Source organism: Eumetopias jubatus, unplaced genomic scaffold, assembly GCF_037043125.1.
Source record: "Eumetopias jubatus isolate StellerSeaLion01/CBP00866 unplaced genomic scaffold, mEumJub1_p1.0 scaffold_17, whole genome shotgun sequence".
In the NCBI taxonomy this organism is placed as follows: Eukaryota; Metazoa; Chordata; class Mammalia; order Carnivora; family Otariidae; genus Eumetopias; species Eumetopias jubatus.
Window position 1 is genome coordinate 34738889 of NW_028274823.1, and position 18372 is coordinate 34757260.

An 18372-nucleotide genomic window follows, 5' to 3' on the forward strand; every position below is an offset into this window, starting at 1 on the left:
AAGCAATTATATTTAAATATTATTAAACAAACTGTTTCATGACCTACTGTATCTTCTGTGAGTTTCATGGCTTTGCGTATTTTATGTTAATTTAGAATTCTGGAATTTTAGAGCTGAAAAAGACCTATAATTCCCAGCAATACTGCTTACAAACTTGAGACTGTGAACAAGTCACTTAGCTGTTTTCATCTGTAAAACAGGGATAGTAATAGAATTTATACTATAGGGTGGTTGTGAGGATTAAATGAACAATACAGACAGAGCACCTACCTTGACACATAGGTAAAGGGACTCGGTAGCTAGCAGCTTTTTATAGATAATTAAACTAAATCTAAGCAGGTTAAGAGATGTGGCCAAGGTCACGCAGAGTGGCCAACAGTGTGGGCTGCCTTACCCAACGTCTATTCTCCCCCTCTTCCTCTTTAACAGATCCCAATTTATTTAGGCATCAGGTAGTCATTTTCTCAGGGAAGATGGGCCTGCACAGCCCCTGAGTGGCGTATATATGGTGCCTGGGATTAGTTGGAGGGCAGGCACACGGCCAGTCCTGGACAGCGGAGAAGGGGGAGAAGTCTGTAGAGGCGCTTCTGGGGAAGAGCATCCTCGGATGAAAGGCAATGGAAATGACATTTGCAGGAGGCGCCTCCCAGTTTTGTCCTGTCTGTGTGTCACACCTTGAGCTGCAACAGCTTTCTTGCCACCCCTAAGAGGAGACCTCTCCAACTTGCTGCAGGTGGCAGAGACCTTGCTAGGGGAAAACAGCAAGCCGCTGGGACCTTGATGACTATACTGAGCTCTGAATGAACCAGTCGTAGAACTGCCCGATCTTGGGACTTCTTGTTAAATGAGATAATAACGGTCTTGCTGTTACTTACTGGGTCTTATGTTCCTTGCAGTCAAAAGCACCCTAACCAATACACTCAACCACCAAGTCCCAGAGCCAGGATCGAAGCCCAGCTCTCCTGACACCTGGTCCCGTGTTTATCCACTTAGAACAGTTACTCTGAAAAAATAACTTCCATTCACATGCAGAATAAGCAGTATAAATGATATAGTATTCATTACTTATGTTGAGCTAGGAGACCTCCAACCGAATTAATGAAACAAGATGAGAAATGAACATTATATATATATTGTGTGAATAGTATCCATTTTTTAATGGATCACATTTCATGTGGTAGGTGTTGTATAGACGATTTGAGGGGAGACAAAATGTGTGAAGTGACGAGGACCTTCTCCTTGGTCATGTCCAGCAGTCCGATGGAGTACCGCTCACAATTCAGGTATGCTCTAACTGTGTAGAGTGCTTTGTGAAACTGGCGCTCCACATCTGTGAGCTCTTCAAACACTTTGTTGGCCGACCACATGAGGATCTGGAAGGAGGAATTAAAAAGAAAACACTCAGAACAAAACACACAGTGAAGAGGTAGAGCATTAGCCAAAAGAAAGTAGGAGGGGTCTCCAATAAAAAGAACATGTATCACTGAACAATGCACTTTCATTTTTGAACTTGTGCATGTCTGACACACTACTCAGATTCTCTGAGTGGGATGATTAGACCTGTGCAAGGGTGAGGGTCTCTGAAAGAGGTATGCCATGATTGGTCCCCATGTCAAAGGGCAAGTGACCTCACCTTGGAAGCAGAGACAGTCCCTGGGCAGAGGGTCCAATATTGGTGGTGCCCTGGCTCCTGCCGTTCCCCCATTGGGGAGAAAGCCATATGCCTCCTTCCACACATCCTGAGCTACTCAGAGGTAACCTTATCTGGACAGTTGGATAGGAGGGGATGTTGGAAGCCCTTCATCCCCACCCCTCTCCCACCATTGTACAGATGAAGAAACTGATGTCTAGAGAGTGGCCCAGACTGAAGTACTCTGGTTACCAATGTTGTTCCTTATCCCTCTGGCTCAAGGAGGCAACAGACTTCAGAAGAGTGATTGGTTCCTCAAATTAATAGCTTCGATATGTACCAGGAACTGTTAAGAGCTTTGTGTGGACGAATTCATATCATGATCATGTGATAGTCACAACAACCACGTAGGGTAGGTACTATAATTATCTCACAGAAGAAACCATGGCTAGCCAGGATAAAGACGAGGCAAGCCAGTTGTACACACAGATGGAGGAGCAGAGAAGTGGGGGTGGGAGGCAGGGGCAGACCATGACCATGGTGAAGACCATGATTATGACCATGAGAAGACAGCCAGGACTAAAGTCTGAGAATCAGCTCCATGTGCCTTAAACCCCCAAGAGCGATAGGAGGGGTCTGGGCTTGTTGCCTCTGGGTCCCTTTGTCAGCACAGGAAAGCATGGAGTGATGAAAGTCACCTTCCTAGTACCTGGCTTCTTCGGGATTCAACACTGTACAGGTAGTTGGTGTGATGAAGCTTTAGGATGACAGACACAAAGTTGAGGTATCTGCAAAAGACCTACAGGAAGCAGAGAAAAACAAATTAGGTATGATGTCTTTCTCTCCATTAAACAACAAATAAATTTCCTAAGCTTCCAGCTGGATGCCCAAGGTTAGCATTACCTCTTCATCCTGTTTGGAAAATTCAGATGCGTTTACTTTGTTAACTGCCATAACCACGGCAAGAACCTCTTTGCCCATCACAATTGGAGTTGCCAGCAGGTTCTTGGTGACATACCCAGTTTGTTTGTCCATGAAGTCAGAGAAATGGCTGTTCTGAAAGACACATTCACACGTTTGCCAAAGCAGCACAGAACCATGGAGTGTAGGTCTAGGAATGGCAACAGACCATTCTCTCTAGTCCAAACCCTCTGGACAGATAACCAGGGCCCCAGCACAGCGGTCCCACCCACAACCCCATCCTATGATTGCACAGAGTGAACTCACTGGTTTTAGGACGAGCAGCTCCCACCTGAGCTATGGCCTATCTAGGTGAGGCTGCGGTAGAGCTGGGAAAAAAGAGGTGATGTCACGGCCAAGAGGAAAGTGAGATGCTAAGAGGAAATGGGGTTACAATGGACAGAACGTGTGCAGGGAAATAGCACACAGCTGGGATTACAGGCGTAGGCGCATGGAGCTCTTCTTTCTAATTATGAGAGTAAAATGTACGTGAAACCAAACAACCGGTACATCATAACATAAAGAAAAAATTAATGACTCCTCAAACTCCTTCTAATCTCGCTTACTTGAGGGAACCAGTGTTAACAGCTTGGTATGTCTCCTTTTTTCCCTTCTTATTTTTTAGAGATTGATTGATTGGAGAGAGGGAGAGAGGGGAGAGGGGCAGAGAGAGAGGGAGGCAAGCAGACTCCTTGCTGAGCGGGGAGCCCAACACTGGGCTCCATCCCAGGACCCTGAGATCACGACCTGAGCCGAAACCAAGAGTCAGATGCTTCATGGACTGAGCTACCCGGGTGCCCCGGTATGTCTCCTTGTATGCCTTTCTCTAACTCTTGGACAAAAGTTTTTCTTTTTTATAAAATTTTCTTTTCTAATTCACACAATGCTTGCATCATATAACAATATTTTATGGACTTCCATCCAGACTCGTGTATATGGGTGTGAATTCAGCCTCTAGATTCTTGCACAATACTGCACAGTGTGGGAGGCCCATGGTCTGCTCAACCATTCTCCACTGACTTAGTCTGCTTATAGTTTTCCCCACTGAAAACAATGCTGTACTAATCATTCTTGCTTTCATTTTTATGTGATGGATTCCCCGAATTGGAAATCTCTTTTGCTGGATCCACAGGTGTATGCGGTTTTTATTTACACAGATTACTTTTATAAAAGGTTGGAAATCTTACTTCCACTGGTCATGTGTGAGAGGACCCTCTCTTGCCAGCACAAAATGCTTATCAGTTTTTAATGTTCTACCAAGCTAACATCTTTCATACATGTTTCTCTCTCTCTCTCCCTCTCTCTCTCTGTGGGAGAGAGGAAGTGGATCTTCCCAGATACAAGCCTCATGCAGTAGATGTGAGAGATGATTCTAATATCCTAACCATGGAAAGGGCGGAGTGATGAGTGTGGCAAGGTCCCTAAATGGAAGAGCTTCAGAAGGTCAAGGACAGCGGTTCTTATTAGCTATGAACTAGAGGATCGCCCGCTCTAGATGGGTGTAGACACAGCCTTCCATGGTTCATACTATCTCATCTTTGAACTTGAGTCTCCTTCAACTGGAACTAAACTTTCAGCCTGATTCTGAGACTCACTGGCCAAAGTTAATGGGGTTTTCCTTTCATAGGTTGTATTATTTTCATTTCCTTGTGTTGACGGTGCTTCTGAGATAAGCACGAACCCCTGGAAGCTGGACTCTGTTCAGTTTCTAAAATTAAAAATGTGGGAGTCTGCAGTGCTACTTCTGGGCCAGAATCTCACCCAGGGAGCAGGGCTCCTTGGCCAATAGAACTCGCAGCTCAGCTCAGAGCAGCAGACCTGGGCTGTGCCTTACAAACACCTGCAGACAAACTCAGATTTGCAGACCTCCCAGCAGGCCCACCGAATCCTGACCTTCTAGAGTAGCATCTGTCTTCCCCAGGAATCTGTACTCTTAGTGAGTGAATCACTCCTGTGGAGGATCCCTTAGGAATGGTGAGATGCTAAGGGAGTCAGATGCAGCCCCTTATCACAGATCTCTTTTCTATCTTTCCCAGCGTGGACCCACACAAACCAACTATTTACTTACGAGGCTGCATCACCTAATGTTGAAGAAGGCTCTGGCATCAGAGTTGCCCGGCTAAAACCAGACCCCAGTTCACTAGCTTTGTGATCCTGGGCATGTTACTTAGCCTTTGTGGAAATAAACGCTGATATTATGGAATGTTTAGAGTCCCGGCACATAGAATAATACAGTATGGGAAGAGCACTTAGAAAAGTGTCTGACACATGGTAGGTCCTCAAGGATTACTGGGAAGAGACGCCTGGGATTTTATTGGGCTTCCCTGGATGAGAAGTAGTTCTCTTTTGCAGTGACCATTCTGCTTCTAGTTCTAGCTTTTATAACCAATCCTAACCACTGAAGAAACTAGATGCTCTTAGCCCATGTAGGCCTCCTATGCCCGGAAGCACTCGTTTGCCTGAGGGCCAATCTCTGGCTGGCCCCCCATCTCCCACCTCCAGGCTCCACCTTCAAGAACCACATTTCTTTCCTAACCACCTGATCTGCCATTCTCTCTGCCTCTGGTAACATCTTCCCTGTCAGGTCAGGACGTCTTCAGACTTTGTTAGTTTCTTTCTCCTCATCCACTGCTTGCCCACGGCAGCTCGCATTCCATTTTCCTCCTAATCTATTACCCATTATGGGTTGCGATCACCTTCATTTACACAGCAATCTTGGCCACTAAATGAATAATCAAAATACCAGATCAGATGCACACACCATGGCATGGTCAGGCAGGTGTGTTTCTCTGCAAGCACACTTCACTCGGCAGCTTCAAAGCTTTATGCTCTTTTATTCTAGATTCTAAACACAAGGAAGTATTCCTAAGTTCATTTGGCTGTTTTGAGAAAATGACATACGTTTCAAAAAGTAATGCTTGCCTATTATTGTATCTGAAAGCCCTACATAAAACCATCCGTCAGATGACAGGGTAGGCAAGGTGAGGCTTTCAGGTTCACTAGCCGAACAATCCCTAGTGAAGTTTGCTTGAGTAATTCCTATGGTTCTCGGATTCATGAACTCCCCTGGGTAGACCTTCAAAGATGCCAGTGAAGGCATCTGGGGAACACTGTGTACAGCGGCAGATGGACCGGGCCCCTCATCCAGTCTCAGCCTTGTTAAACTCTGATTAAGTGCCATTATCCCTTGAGACCAGGAGTCAGAAAGAGAGGTGGGAAGGAAGAGAGAGGAGAGAGGAACAGGAGTTAGAGGCACTCTGTTAATTATTGAAAACTTAGGATTTCTCCCATGGTTTCCTTTTAAACCACAGTCAGAAGGAGAACCACCCATAGAGTTAATCAGCAGTTTTCCCAATAGAAAAAGAAATAACCTGAGGAGGCTATCACTCTGTTTCCTGTTATTAAAAGTTTCCCTGTCTTTAACCTGTTTTAAAAACAGGCGATAATCAGCAACCCTTTTTTTGGCCACCTACGCCCAGCCCCCAAATGCCCCTTGGCATAAATATAATATTATAATAGTTGTCATTTATTGAGCACCTACTAGGAGTCAGGCACTTTATATTCATTTAATCTGTATATTGGTTTGCCTCCACATCTTAGGTGCAGAAATGCAATCTATCACACAGTTACCTAGCTAGTCTCAAACCCGCATCTGCGCCGAGGTCTCTCTGATGCCAGAGGTCTCACCCTACACCTTAGCTTCCTGGCTATCACCTTCATGGACCCCCAAGATTGGGGACATCTGGCTGTACCTCTTTGTCTAGGTATGAGAACTCCTTCCCTCACCTGTGCACACATTGCCAACCAGGGAGAAGCCACGTGTGGTCAGTGGCGTGGTAAAAGAGGGAGGCCTCAGAAGACCCAAGTTATGGTCCCAGACCTGCCACATCCTGCCTGATTGACCTTGACAAGATTCTTCCACATACAGGTTGGAAATAAAAATATGCTCCCTCCTTCCTCACAGGGTCTTTGCCAGAATCAAATGAGATTAAGAATGTGAAAATGCCTTAGAAATTGTCAAATACAATGAGAAGGTGAGAATTAGAAATTTCATTCAAACATTGGTTTCCATTTTCTTGCTTTTTGCAGATTTTACCATAGCTATTCAAGTCTGGCAAATTGCAGGGAAGTGGGGGTAGGTGGACGGTGGAAAGAGTGCTGGACACAGAGTGAAGACACCCCGTCTAGTCCAGCCCTTCTCACTCACTGACCATACCATGGACTCTAGGAGAGACGCAGCCCCTGTGACCTCAGCTTCCTGTCTGCCCAAGGGAAGAGTCAGCTCAAGAGTCCCAGAGCCCCCGCCACTGAGAATCCCCTGGTTGCTCTGAAATCCAATTTTTCCTCCTGCATCTGCTCACCCAACACACCAGTGTTTTTCAGTATTGACTGCATTTTAGAATCACCTGGGGAGCTTTTTAAAAATACTATTGCCTGCATCCCAACCCCTGAAAGTCTGGTGTATTGGTCTATTGAGTCTTGGACGGTAATTTTTTTGAAGCTCCAGATTCAATTTTAATGTACATTTGGAGTTGAAAAGCACCACTCTTCTCTTCCTAAGAGAAACATGCTTAGAAGCAGTAGAAATGGAAAGCAAATGAGGCCCTGTCTCTCCTCTGAGCTGAGGAGGGTGTCTGTCTTCAACTTACACTTCTCTGTCCTGCCCAGAAGAGCCAGGAGTCCTTAGGAAAAAAGACAAGGGGAAAACATGGCCCCCCCCCGCCACCTCCATTTACTGCCCTGTCCACGCAGTGACGCTCACCATGGACAGCAACACACTAAGGCCACCTGCTCTTTCCAGCCGCCCTCTGCTATCATTCTCTTCTCAACATGCCAACTGGGCTCACTGATAACACGTTACAACAGAAATCATTTTACCCATCTCTTTAAACAATTTTTTTTTTCAGAAAAAAACTTGCATGTCCCTTTCTTAAGTTTGAAGTCCTAGTAATTTTGGAGATGTCCTCAGTTGGGGACTGCCAAGAAGCATACTCCTGTGAGAAAACCTCAGAGTATGCGGGCCTAGCCTCCTAATCGAAGTCTGGAGAATTTTGCCTAAAGGGGACAAATCTGTCTAGTCACGGGAGCTGTGACAGCGTCAGAAGCTCCCTGAAACTAGCTTGAGCTCCCTGAAGGCAGGGATCAGAAAGGGACTGAGGACTCTGTGGTGGCAGATAGCAACCCTTGCACCAGAGGGTTGTGCTGGGCTCGTTTGCTGAGGGTTGCTAATGTTTGACGACTTCTGTGCCTTCTGGATCCGTGCGGCCCTCATCCTGTAATCAGCTTCAGGAGGCATGTAGGGGATTAGCTTCCTGCCACCAGCTGTCCCCGTCCACGAGCGGCCAGTAAACCTTGGCACAGAAGCGGGAAGCATTTCAGGGACACTCCCCATCAACCCCATTCCATCATAAGCCACTGCTCCCCTTCGGTTAACAGCAAAATCATAGTCACAGCACATGCATGTAGAAAAAAAGTTAGCGAGAGAAACCCCAGGCTGGTACCTGTGGTTACTGATGAGCAGAGCAATTATGAGTGATTTACATTTCCTCCTTCTTGTTTATTTGTATTTTGTATTTTGTAATTTTTTTTTTTTTTAATGAACAAGCATTGTGGTAAGAAGGGTGATTTTGTTGTTGTTGTTTTTAAAAGCGCATAACAACACCTTGTGTTTGCTCAGTATGCTGTTAATCTCAGGAGCATACTGCATGATTGGAGTTGATTCTTGCTAGAGCTGACTTATGGGGGGTTGGGATGGTCGATTACACTTATCAGCCAAATTTACATTTTTCACAATCCAAATGTGAACATCTGAATTTTCACATGGTATTATCTGTTCTTTCTGCACATTTGGTCTGTAAGTGAAAGAATCTATTTATGAGCCCTGCCGTCCCAGAGAACTGAGTGACCTCAAAGGGTTGTGAGTGAAAAAAAAAACCAAAAAACCCCAAAACAAACAAACAAAAATAAGGGTTGTGAGTGAGAGGTGTGGGGAGCCGCTCATGAGTCTCGGCACCAGGCACCTTGCTGATCTCACCAGTGTGGGCTGCTTTGCCACGCTGTTCAGAAGGAAAGTTCCCAGAGCAGGGAGGATATGTAAGGAGCAGGTGTCGGATGCACCAGGCCCAGCTAAGTTTGCCCGATAAGATGCCAAACATTATAAGGGACACCCACTAAAAACCTACTCATTGTTTATCTCAAATCCAACTTGAACTGAGCATCTTATATTTTTATTTGCTAAATTGAGCAACCCTCGGCCTCGGGGATCCCCTCCCCGCTGTTCCTACCCCTCAGGTTATAGCCACGCCGATGCCGCAGGCTGGCCCCTGGCTCCCAGCTCTGCCCACCGGCTCTTCCACGACCCTGCCAAGACATTGGTCTGCCCCACTGTCATCAAGCCACCTACCTTCTGCACATCTGGGACATTAACGGCTTTCTTCGTGCGAGCAACCCAACCCACTATCCCAATGTCCAACGGAAACACAACTTCTCTGTCGGGGACCACCAGGCTGTCCTCAAACCTGGAGGTGGGGGTGATGTCGAGCAGCCTGGAGGCCACCTCGGGCGTGCCGTTGCGGGCCCGGCAGGCAAAAAGGCTGCAGCGGTCAGCCTGCAGCAGCTGGGCCACCTTCTGCAGGGCCCGGTACACCGTGGGCTCGGCGCTGGCCTCCTCCTCCCGCACGGCCAGCAGCAGCTCTTTGCATACGGCCCACTCTGCGGCCAGTGACAGTGGCCCGCTGGGCCCTGGGGCTTCCCCCAGCCTCTTGGCGAAGTACTCCTTGGCAAACTGAGGGTGGTCCTCCAGGTACTTCTCTACCGCCTCTTGGTTGATCTCACCCATGGTGTGGCTTGCTTTGCTGTTCTGGTTCAGAAAACGAGACCCTCAGAGCACCACCTGGGATGGAGGCCCCAGAAGGAACTACATCCTGGTCAAAGTCACTGAGAAAACCCTACGTGGCACCTCAGAGGATCCCCCAAAGATGGAGCAGAATGGTTGCTTAGCAGAGCTTTCAAAAAAAAAAAAACAAACCAAACTGCCGGTCACTCTTGGGCTGTGACAGAAGGTCTGGCTTAGAGTAGGATTCAGGGAGCACAGGATTAAAGAGTTCTTCAGGACATGCAATCCCTAAGCATTCTTAGCCCATAAGTCCTCAGAGAATCCTCAGAACATCTTAGATCAGCCAGGCAAGTGGCAAGTCGAGGTGACTATTCCAGAAAAATCATTGGACATGGGCTGCCGTCCACAGCAAGGAGAATCATCGATGTATCCATTAATGATAGGACATTAAAATCACACTTTGACCCATTTTTTTTCATGATAGCTACATAAAGTGAAACTATTAGACCTTGGACGTGTCTGGTTATTTATATAGCAACTTTAATTAGCATTTGGGGGAGACAGAAGGGTTTAGCATCAATGCAACATAAAATGGCATATTAATCTTTCCTTCTCTTAAAAGTCCTATGATCATCCAAGTTGCCTGGCCTTCTTTTTCTAAAACCTTCGCCTCTCAATTCCCCTCATTTAAAAGCTTGACCTCGGGAGTGTTTTAAAGGAACAAACCTTAATCTTGTTCTAGAAAGGTGAACATGGCAAAACATTTGCCTGTGATCCAAGCCTAATCAAGCCACAACGTAAACAATAATACTTGTCAAAAGACATGATTGTAAAAGGCAGCCCATGCACCTGCTAACTGGGTCTTCCTGTCACGCGTATTAGTTTGGATTTTGTTTTGAATAGTAATGGCCAGCCCCATGCATTTTTGCTTCAAGATACAGTCTGTTAAATCTAGTGGATAAAACCTGTCTTGTCTGTTGCTAGGATCTCTAACGTCTCGGGGTGGGGGGGTTAGGCGTGGAAAAACACTTACCGCTACTTAGTTGTGTTTAATGTTTCGTTTATTAAGCTTTTACATCGATTAAGCACACTTTCCCAAATATTTAAACACTATTATACAACTAATGAGGTCACACAACACATTTCAGGAACCAATTTCCTTGAATATTTAAATGCTGATTTCAAACTTCGTCAAGGTCTTCTAGCATTTCAATAAAACTGCAAACTTTGTGACAGATTCTCCTGAATGAACACACACATTACAGGGACTCTAAAAGTTAGTGTTAGACCCACATTTAAGTCCACTTCAAAGAGAGCAATGCTGTGGGTTTCATTTACTTTGCTAAACTTATCTTGATAGAGTGATAATAGTCTTATCAGAAAAGAAAAAGACATCTGCTGAGGTTACAGGTTCTAGGCCAGTAAACAAGAGGTTCTTGGTCAGAACATGGTTTTCCCAGGGGAACTGAACTCAAACTGGCATTTGTTAAGCTATGTGGCTTCTTTACAGATGAGTTCACTTACCACCTCGAGAGCCCTGCCAAGCACATATCTTTTCTTGTGTCTTCCTCTGTCACACTCAGTGTAGTCTCAAGAGGGTCCTCTTCAGAGTACTGTTAACTGCATAACATCCTATTAGCATCTCGTTATAATTATAATAATGCAGAGATTTATCTCCTAAGAGGAAGGAGTTGAGTCAGCCCAGTCACCCCTCCCAGGGACCATCACATTCTAACACAGTTTGGGACACTTTCTACCCAGTTATTTTGTGTGACCATGGCACAGCTCCAAGTTCTACCAAAAGTATGTTGTGTGCTCACAATTCCCCAATTCCACGCTTCCCTCGTGCGCAAAGAGAGAAAAAAACACGTATCTGTGTTCCATATGCAGATATCTACTTAAGAAGAAAAACAAAATAACCATAGATGTAATATTCCTCTACTTATAGAAATGAAAATTAATATAAAAATGAAACATAGCCTACTATTGTCACCATTCTTTTGGTTTTATAACTATTTCTAGATTTGTGATTTGCTCATTCTTTGAACGCATGCCTATTGATTGTCCATTATAAACAAGTCGCCATATTAGCTTCTGTGGTAGAGACTTCATGTTCCCCTTCATCTGATTCTCCTCCTAGTTATAGGGGAAGATCCTTCTTTTCTGCCCTCCTCCCCCGGTACTTTGCCTCTGGGTTGTGGTGTTAAATGTCTCTTCCAGGTAAGAACAGTTCATTGCCAGCATAAGAACCTGGGCTCTCCATTCTCCCCGTTGCCACATCAGTTCCAGATGGAGGGGTCTCTGGATTCCGAGTGAGGATGTCCTGGAACAGAGCCCCTGCGGACCTGGGATGGACTTGTAGCATGAGGGAGAAAGAAACCTTTCTTGTTTTTAGTCTCTCCGAGATGAGGGTTGTCTGTTCCCGCAGTACAGCCGAGTCAATCCTGACTGTGACACTTGTACTCTGGGGATGCCAGGGATGAGTAAGTCTTGGTTCCAGTTTCACAAGCACTTGTGGTGGAGAAGGGAGATGAGAGCAGTACATAAAGAGCCATGGAGCGAGGTACAGAATATGATAGATGCCAGAAGTGAGTTATATACCCAGGGGTATGAAAGTTCAGAAAAGAGATCATATCTAGAATGGGTAGAGATTGGGGGGGGCGGAATCGAGTGTGTTCCAGGTGGTAGGAACAGCAGAAGCAATAACATGGGGTGTAGAGTAACGGGGAAGAGTGAGAGATGAATCTGAAAAGGCGAGTTGGGCTCAGATTACAGGTGCCTCAGAAGCTAGGCTGAGGCTGGACCCTGGAAAGTTTTGGGGGCAGGAAGAAAACATTATAAGGGTCCTTTCCTACAAACTTAATCTGGCAGTGCTTAGAAAGATGAGTTGGAAAAAAGAAATACTGGACATAGGGATAAGATTAAGAGGCTATATTGCATTTGGTTCATCATCAAATACCCTAAAAATGTGTATAGGCTTTGACCCTGAAATTCTGCTTTTATGAATTTATCTTGCAGAAATATAAGATTGTATGTGATTAATGCAGTTATCAGGGTGTTCATCAAAAGTACAACTATAAAAGTGAAAGATCAGAAATAACCTAGATTTTCAACAATAGGAGGTTGAGTAAATAAATAGCATTATATCCACAGAATAGAAAACTACATTTATTAATAATCCTACTGTTAAGGTTTATTTATTTATATGAAGAAATATTTATGATATGCAATAAATTGTAAGATAGTTTTGCAATACGATTCCACACATATACACATACATGAAGGTGTATGTACCAACATGGTAACAGTGATTATTACAAAGTGACTGGATTCAACACATTAATCTTTTTCATTTTTTTTGCTTATCTGGTTTTTCTCAAGTATCTACAATGAATATATATAATTTATGTAATAAATTCATGCATTCATAAACAAAGGTTTTAAGGTTATTTTCATAGGCTATGGGTGAGGTTGCTTGGGAACAAAAAAGGAAGAGACAAATGTGAGACCCCAATTCTAGGCAACAATTGACAGAAGAAGGCAATTGATGAGTTAGAAAAAGCAAGCAAGACAGAGGGATCACTGGTGACTACTTTGCCTACGGCATGACATTGTATAAAGACAGATTGTTTTTAACGTGAAATATTGGAAGTATGCCTTGTTGCACGCACACAGATCTCTCTCTCCTTCTCTTGTCTTTGACTGAGTCCCCTTGTCTTCACTGCCCTTCCTCCTGGGGGCTGGTCCTTGCAGAGTCTCTGGCTCACAAGAGTGAGCTCACAAGATCTTTGTGTCTCCTACTGGCTTGTCAGTCTGGGGCACTGAAAAAAACAAGTGTAAGAAAAGAACAATATATTTTTTTTAAATTTTCAAACAGACCACTTAGAATGAATTTCTAATACTACACAATATGTGTTGACTTTGTTGAACTTCACTGTTTCTTATGTCAGCATTTCTAAGATTTTACAGACATTGATTATCATTTACTTAGATAAAACATCTCTGAAACAATAACCAGGTCAATGTGAAAACTCCATTCCATTTACTCAGAATATTTTTAGAAATATAAGCCATAGGTATTGATAATAAAAAAATGATCATAAGAATAGCTAACATTATAATATATAATCTGTGCCAGGTACTCTTCTAAGACCCTTACATATATTATCTCATTTAATTCTTACAGTAACCCAGTGAGGTCGGTACTCTTATTGTTTGTATTTTACAGGTGAAATTGAAGCATGGAGAAATTAAGTAACTTGCTCAAGGTGACACAGCTAGTAAGTGATAGTGACCTACCCCAAAACTGCCAGTTTAAATAGGATTAGATTAAAAAGGGTACCCATGAGGTGCACAAGACATCATACTAGCTTCTCTAGGGGAATATTCAAAGACATTTCCTTTAAGAAATTTAATATGTAGGGTGCCTGGGTGGCTCAGTTGGTTAAGCGACTGCCTTCGGCTCAGGTCATGATCCTGGAGTCCTGGGATGGAGTCCCACATTGGGCTCCCTGCTCAGCAGGGAGTCTGCTTCTCCCTCTGACCCTCCCCCCTCTCATGTGCTCTCTCTCAAATAAATAAATAAAATCTTTAAAAAGAAAAGAAATTTAATATATATACGAGAAAAAAATATATATATCAGAAAATGTTATTAAACACCAATTTAAAAAAAATCTAAATAAAAATTCCAGGAACTCTTTTTAAAAGCCTACAGAGGGGCACCTGGGGGACACAGTCAGTTGGGTGTCCCACTCTCGGTTTCAGCTCAGGTCATGATCTCAGGGTCATGAGATTGAGCCCTGCGTCGGGCTCTAGGCTCTGGGCTCTATGCTCAGCATGGAGTCTGCTTGGGTTTCTCTCTCCCTCTCCCTCTCCCTCTCCCTCTCCCCCTCCCCCTGCATGCTCTCTCTCACTCACTCTCTCTCTCTCAAAGAAATAAATCTTTTTTAAAAAGCCTATAGATGTACCAAAGAATGGTTTCATTTCCTTAAACTTTCTGCTTAACAAATTTACGTTTTTCAATAGTCTACTAATAAACACATGTAACGCCTAATTCTATCATTGCTAACATTTCCCACGGCAGTTAACCATTTCTACAGGAAGCAATGCTTATAGCCCAACCACATGAGCCTGAGGTTGAAGCACCAACCAAATCTAACAATGTCCTGGATTAACCGAATGCACTCCAGATCATTATACTGAATTCACTCTTCGGCTCCACTTTAGCCAGAGTCTCTGTTCCTACCATTACTCATCACCAAAAGGCACCCCCTAAAGTTAGGGATTTCAGGCACATCCCAGCAGTCAAGTGCAAATGGGCTCTTTCACCTTGCACATCTGCTCACAGGAATCTCTGCGCACACCTAATTGTTGGGTGTGACCCAGTGTCTCACAAATAACTCACTTGGTGGGATCCATGTGATTTCCCCTAAATTAAGGACACTGACTGGTGGCTTTGTGATCACTGAAAGAAACCTTATTGAAAAAAATTAGTTTGACTCTTTGTACCTGAAAAAGCTGGCCGAATAATCTTTTCATTTTCCCACGAATTATTTTGGCATTTTAAAATGTAGTCAGAAGATAAATCCTACCCCATTTCCTTGTTTTTCATTTTCTTTGGCCTCTCTGTCAGGATGTGGATGTAAATGTCAGTTTGCACAAAATGGAGCTGGTTTGAAATGTTTCATTTTTATGAGGGCAAGGACATAAAGTTCTTGCCTTAGCTCTTCTTTTAATTAGGGTAACACATATTTCCCTATTTCCCAGGAGCCAGTGACTAGCTTGTTGCTGAGTTCATTAAGGCCGCACGAGCTTCTGTTACAGGTGGCCCCCTCAAAAACGCAGCAGCTAATCCAATGGAAGTTTATTTTTCATTCACAGAAAGTTAGTCACTGGTGGGGTCCCAGGATGATGGAGGCTCCACCACTTGGCAGATGAGAGAAGAGGGACAGGCAGCTTTTGCAAGTCCTGTCTGGGAGTGACACACAGCACTTTTTTCCACATTCCTTCCACCAGACTTAGGCATGTGGCTTTATAGAGCTACAGGAAGTGAGGAGGTGCCCTCTGGCAGAAAAATCTCTTCCTAACAACTCTAAACCATGGAAGAGGAATGCAGACTTTTTGGTGGAAGACTAGCTAGCCACCTCTGCCACAAGTGCTAAATCCTGAGAAATTATCTATTTTTAAAGATATTTTATTTATTTGAGAGAGAGTGAGCAAGAGAGAGAGAGAGAGAGCATGAGCAGAGGGAGAGCCAGAGAGAGAGAAACAGGGAGCCAAACGTGGGGCTTGATCCCAGGACCCCAGGATTATGACCTGAGCTGAAGGCAGATGCATAACCAACTGAACCACCCAGGCACCCCCCGAGAAATTATATTTTAGAAACAATGACCTCTGACCAAATCTTTTTAAATAAATATTTTTGGAAGTTTACCTAATGTGATGAATTTCAGTAAGATTATAAATCATTATATTATATGTATATTTATAATATATTATAAATCTATTATAAGAAAATAAATCAATATCTATTGGTTGAGCACCTGGTAAGTACAAGTCTCAATAAATCTCATGGAAAAGTTTGGAGGAGGGACAGATAACAAGATGAATGAATCACGGTCTGTTCATGCAGTATGGCAAAAATGAACTTTTGTGTATATACAATTACAATTACATCCATTAAGATGCCATTTAAAACATAATCTCATTGCTAGAAAGAGAAAAATGTTTGCAACAAGAATATTTGTTTTGTTTTCCGATTAAACAGTTTCACTGTAGGAAAATTTGGAAATTACAAAAACTACAAATCAAATGTCCTTAATTCTATCACAGGGAGGTAATCACTGTGAACATTTTTTCCCTGTTTATATTATATATATATGTATATTCGAAAAATTATTTTATGAGGAAAAATTTCAAAGCACTGAAGTTAAAAACATCAGTCGGCCTGCATTCACCTATTTGTAATCATGAAGAAATTCGAGAGAGAATGCCAAAATAAACTTTTTCTTTGCTGGTATCTGGGACACCAAGGTTCACGATTTATCATTAAAGAGAGAAGAAGAGGGGCACCTGGGTGGCTCAGTCGTTAAGCGTCTGCCTTCAGCTCAGGTCATGATCCCAGGGTCCTGGGATGGAGCCCCACATCGGGCTCCCTGCTCAGCGGGGAGTCTGCTTCTCCCTCTCCCTCTGCCTGCTTGTCTGCCTACTTGTGATCTCTCTCTCTCTCTCTCTCTCTCTGTGTGTGTCAAATAAATAAATAAAATCTTAAAAAGAGAGAGAGAGAAGGAGAAACAGTTGCAGCCCCTCTTAGGCATCTAACACGTAGAGGAAAAAAACATGTTGCTGCAAAAACAATCAACGTAACGATGCACTGAAAGTCCTTCCATTCAGTCAACATTTATGTAGCATGTGCAAGGACCACCAGAATATGTTCTAGAAGAAACAGATGAAAGGGAAGGGGCTGTTGGGAGAACTTTTCTGGCAGCAATAACTGTCCAAAGGCAATTAAGGCTCAGCCAGGAGCTCTCCGTCCATCACTGGACGTGTTGGAGAAGAAGCTGGAAGACCTTGTGGACTCTGGAATGTTGAGGAGGGGACGCAAGCGCTGGGCAGGAGAAAGATGTCCTACGGTCAATTCCCACCCAGGGTGCGTGGACGCTACCACTGCGCACCCCCACACGTGGTCCCTGCAGGAGCAGCTCTTATAGGAGCTATTTGGGATTACACATCCTGGGATAAAACTGGCCGAACCAGTTAGCTGGTTGGCCAGAAACAGGGCTCTCCTAGCTCTGGGGCAGGAAGGAGTTAAATGCGGCATCCTTGGCACTCCGGAGACCCCCTAAAGACTCAACTGGGAAGCAGGAACGGAGGAACGGTGGAAAGTGGAAGCGGAGAACCAGGCAGGTAGATGTCCAAAGAGTTATAGGAAGGTGCCTATTTCTTTGCCAAATTACTGATTGTCATTCAGTCAAAAGCTGCATCTTGTGACTTCTTTGATCAATTAGAGGAACTGTAACTCTGAATGACATGGTCAGTAAATTCTGCCATCGCGTAGGCAAAATAACATAACTCGTCACAGCGTTTTGACTCAATTGACCATTGACTATAGAATTTTGTTCACCTCCCCACTCTTGTCCGCTCCTCAGGTGAACGCACCTTAGCTGTTTTGAAAACAAACCTCCACTGTGGCTTTGCAAACACATTGCGTCATAAACAATTGGTAGAGGCGCTTCCAAGTGGTTTGAGCGAAGTGCCACAGAGTAAACAGGCGACCACCAAGGTTGCTAAAGTTATTTCCTGCCCTGAGCAGGGTTCATTTCTGGAGAATATTTAACAGGGAGGGTTTTAATGCTTCTAAAGATGTTGAAACTAAAGAACAAATATTGACCCAGAAGGTACCACAACTCTCCTGAAAGAGAGTAAAATAAATCCTTTATAAAATGAAAAACTACTTGGCCGAAATACCGCGCCCCCCGCCGCCCCCCCCCCCTTCGCTGCACAACTGGCCCTCGAGGGCAGAGAGGCCGACCTGGCAGGGCCGGGGCGCGGGCGCTAAGGCACCGGCCAGCATCGCGGGTCCCCTCTCTCTGGGAGGCCGCGGTCCACCCGCCAGGCCGACTCGCGCCTCCGGCCAGAGCAGCCGCCCCCCCCCCCCACTTCCCCCACTCCCCCGCCAGACCACCCCAGGCCGCAGCTGGCGGCCGCTGGCACGAGTGCCGGGTGACCAGGCCAGGGCTTGTTCCCGCGGCTCGGCGCCGTGGGGAGCTGGGCTCGGCCGAGGCGGCCCTGGACGTGCGGCTCCCGCCCAAGGGGACCCTCCCTGCGCCCGGGCGGCGGTGAGTCAGGGCGCGTTATGCAAGTGCTGGCCGGCCGGCCCGGCGCCTCCCCTCGGTCTTTCACCCCGGCCGTTACGAAAGCGCGACCCCCCTCCCGCCCCGGCTATAAA

General features: G+C 44.9%; 1 protein-coding gene across 2 annotated transcripts in view; it reads right to left on the reverse strand.

Annotated features, from left to right (window-relative positions):
* Positions 1 to 9428, reverse strand: part of PDE6C (phosphodiesterase 6C) — a 47319-nt gene extending 37891 nt beyond the window's left edge. For both annotated transcript variants that reach the window (XM_028098846.2, XM_088020215.1), the window contains exons 1-4: positions 8994 to 9428; positions 2534 to 2686; positions 2340 to 2429; positions 1233 to 1373 (exon numbers count right to left, since the gene is read on the reverse strand). In XM_028098846.2, coding sequence (XP_027954647.1) covers positions 1233 to 1373; positions 2340 to 2429; positions 2534 to 2686; positions 8994 to 9428 — 819 coding nt within the window. The remainder of the gene's footprint in view (positions 1 to 1232; positions 1374 to 2339; positions 2430 to 2533; positions 2687 to 8993) is intronic.
* Positions 9429 to 18372: the final 8944 nt, after the last annotated feature.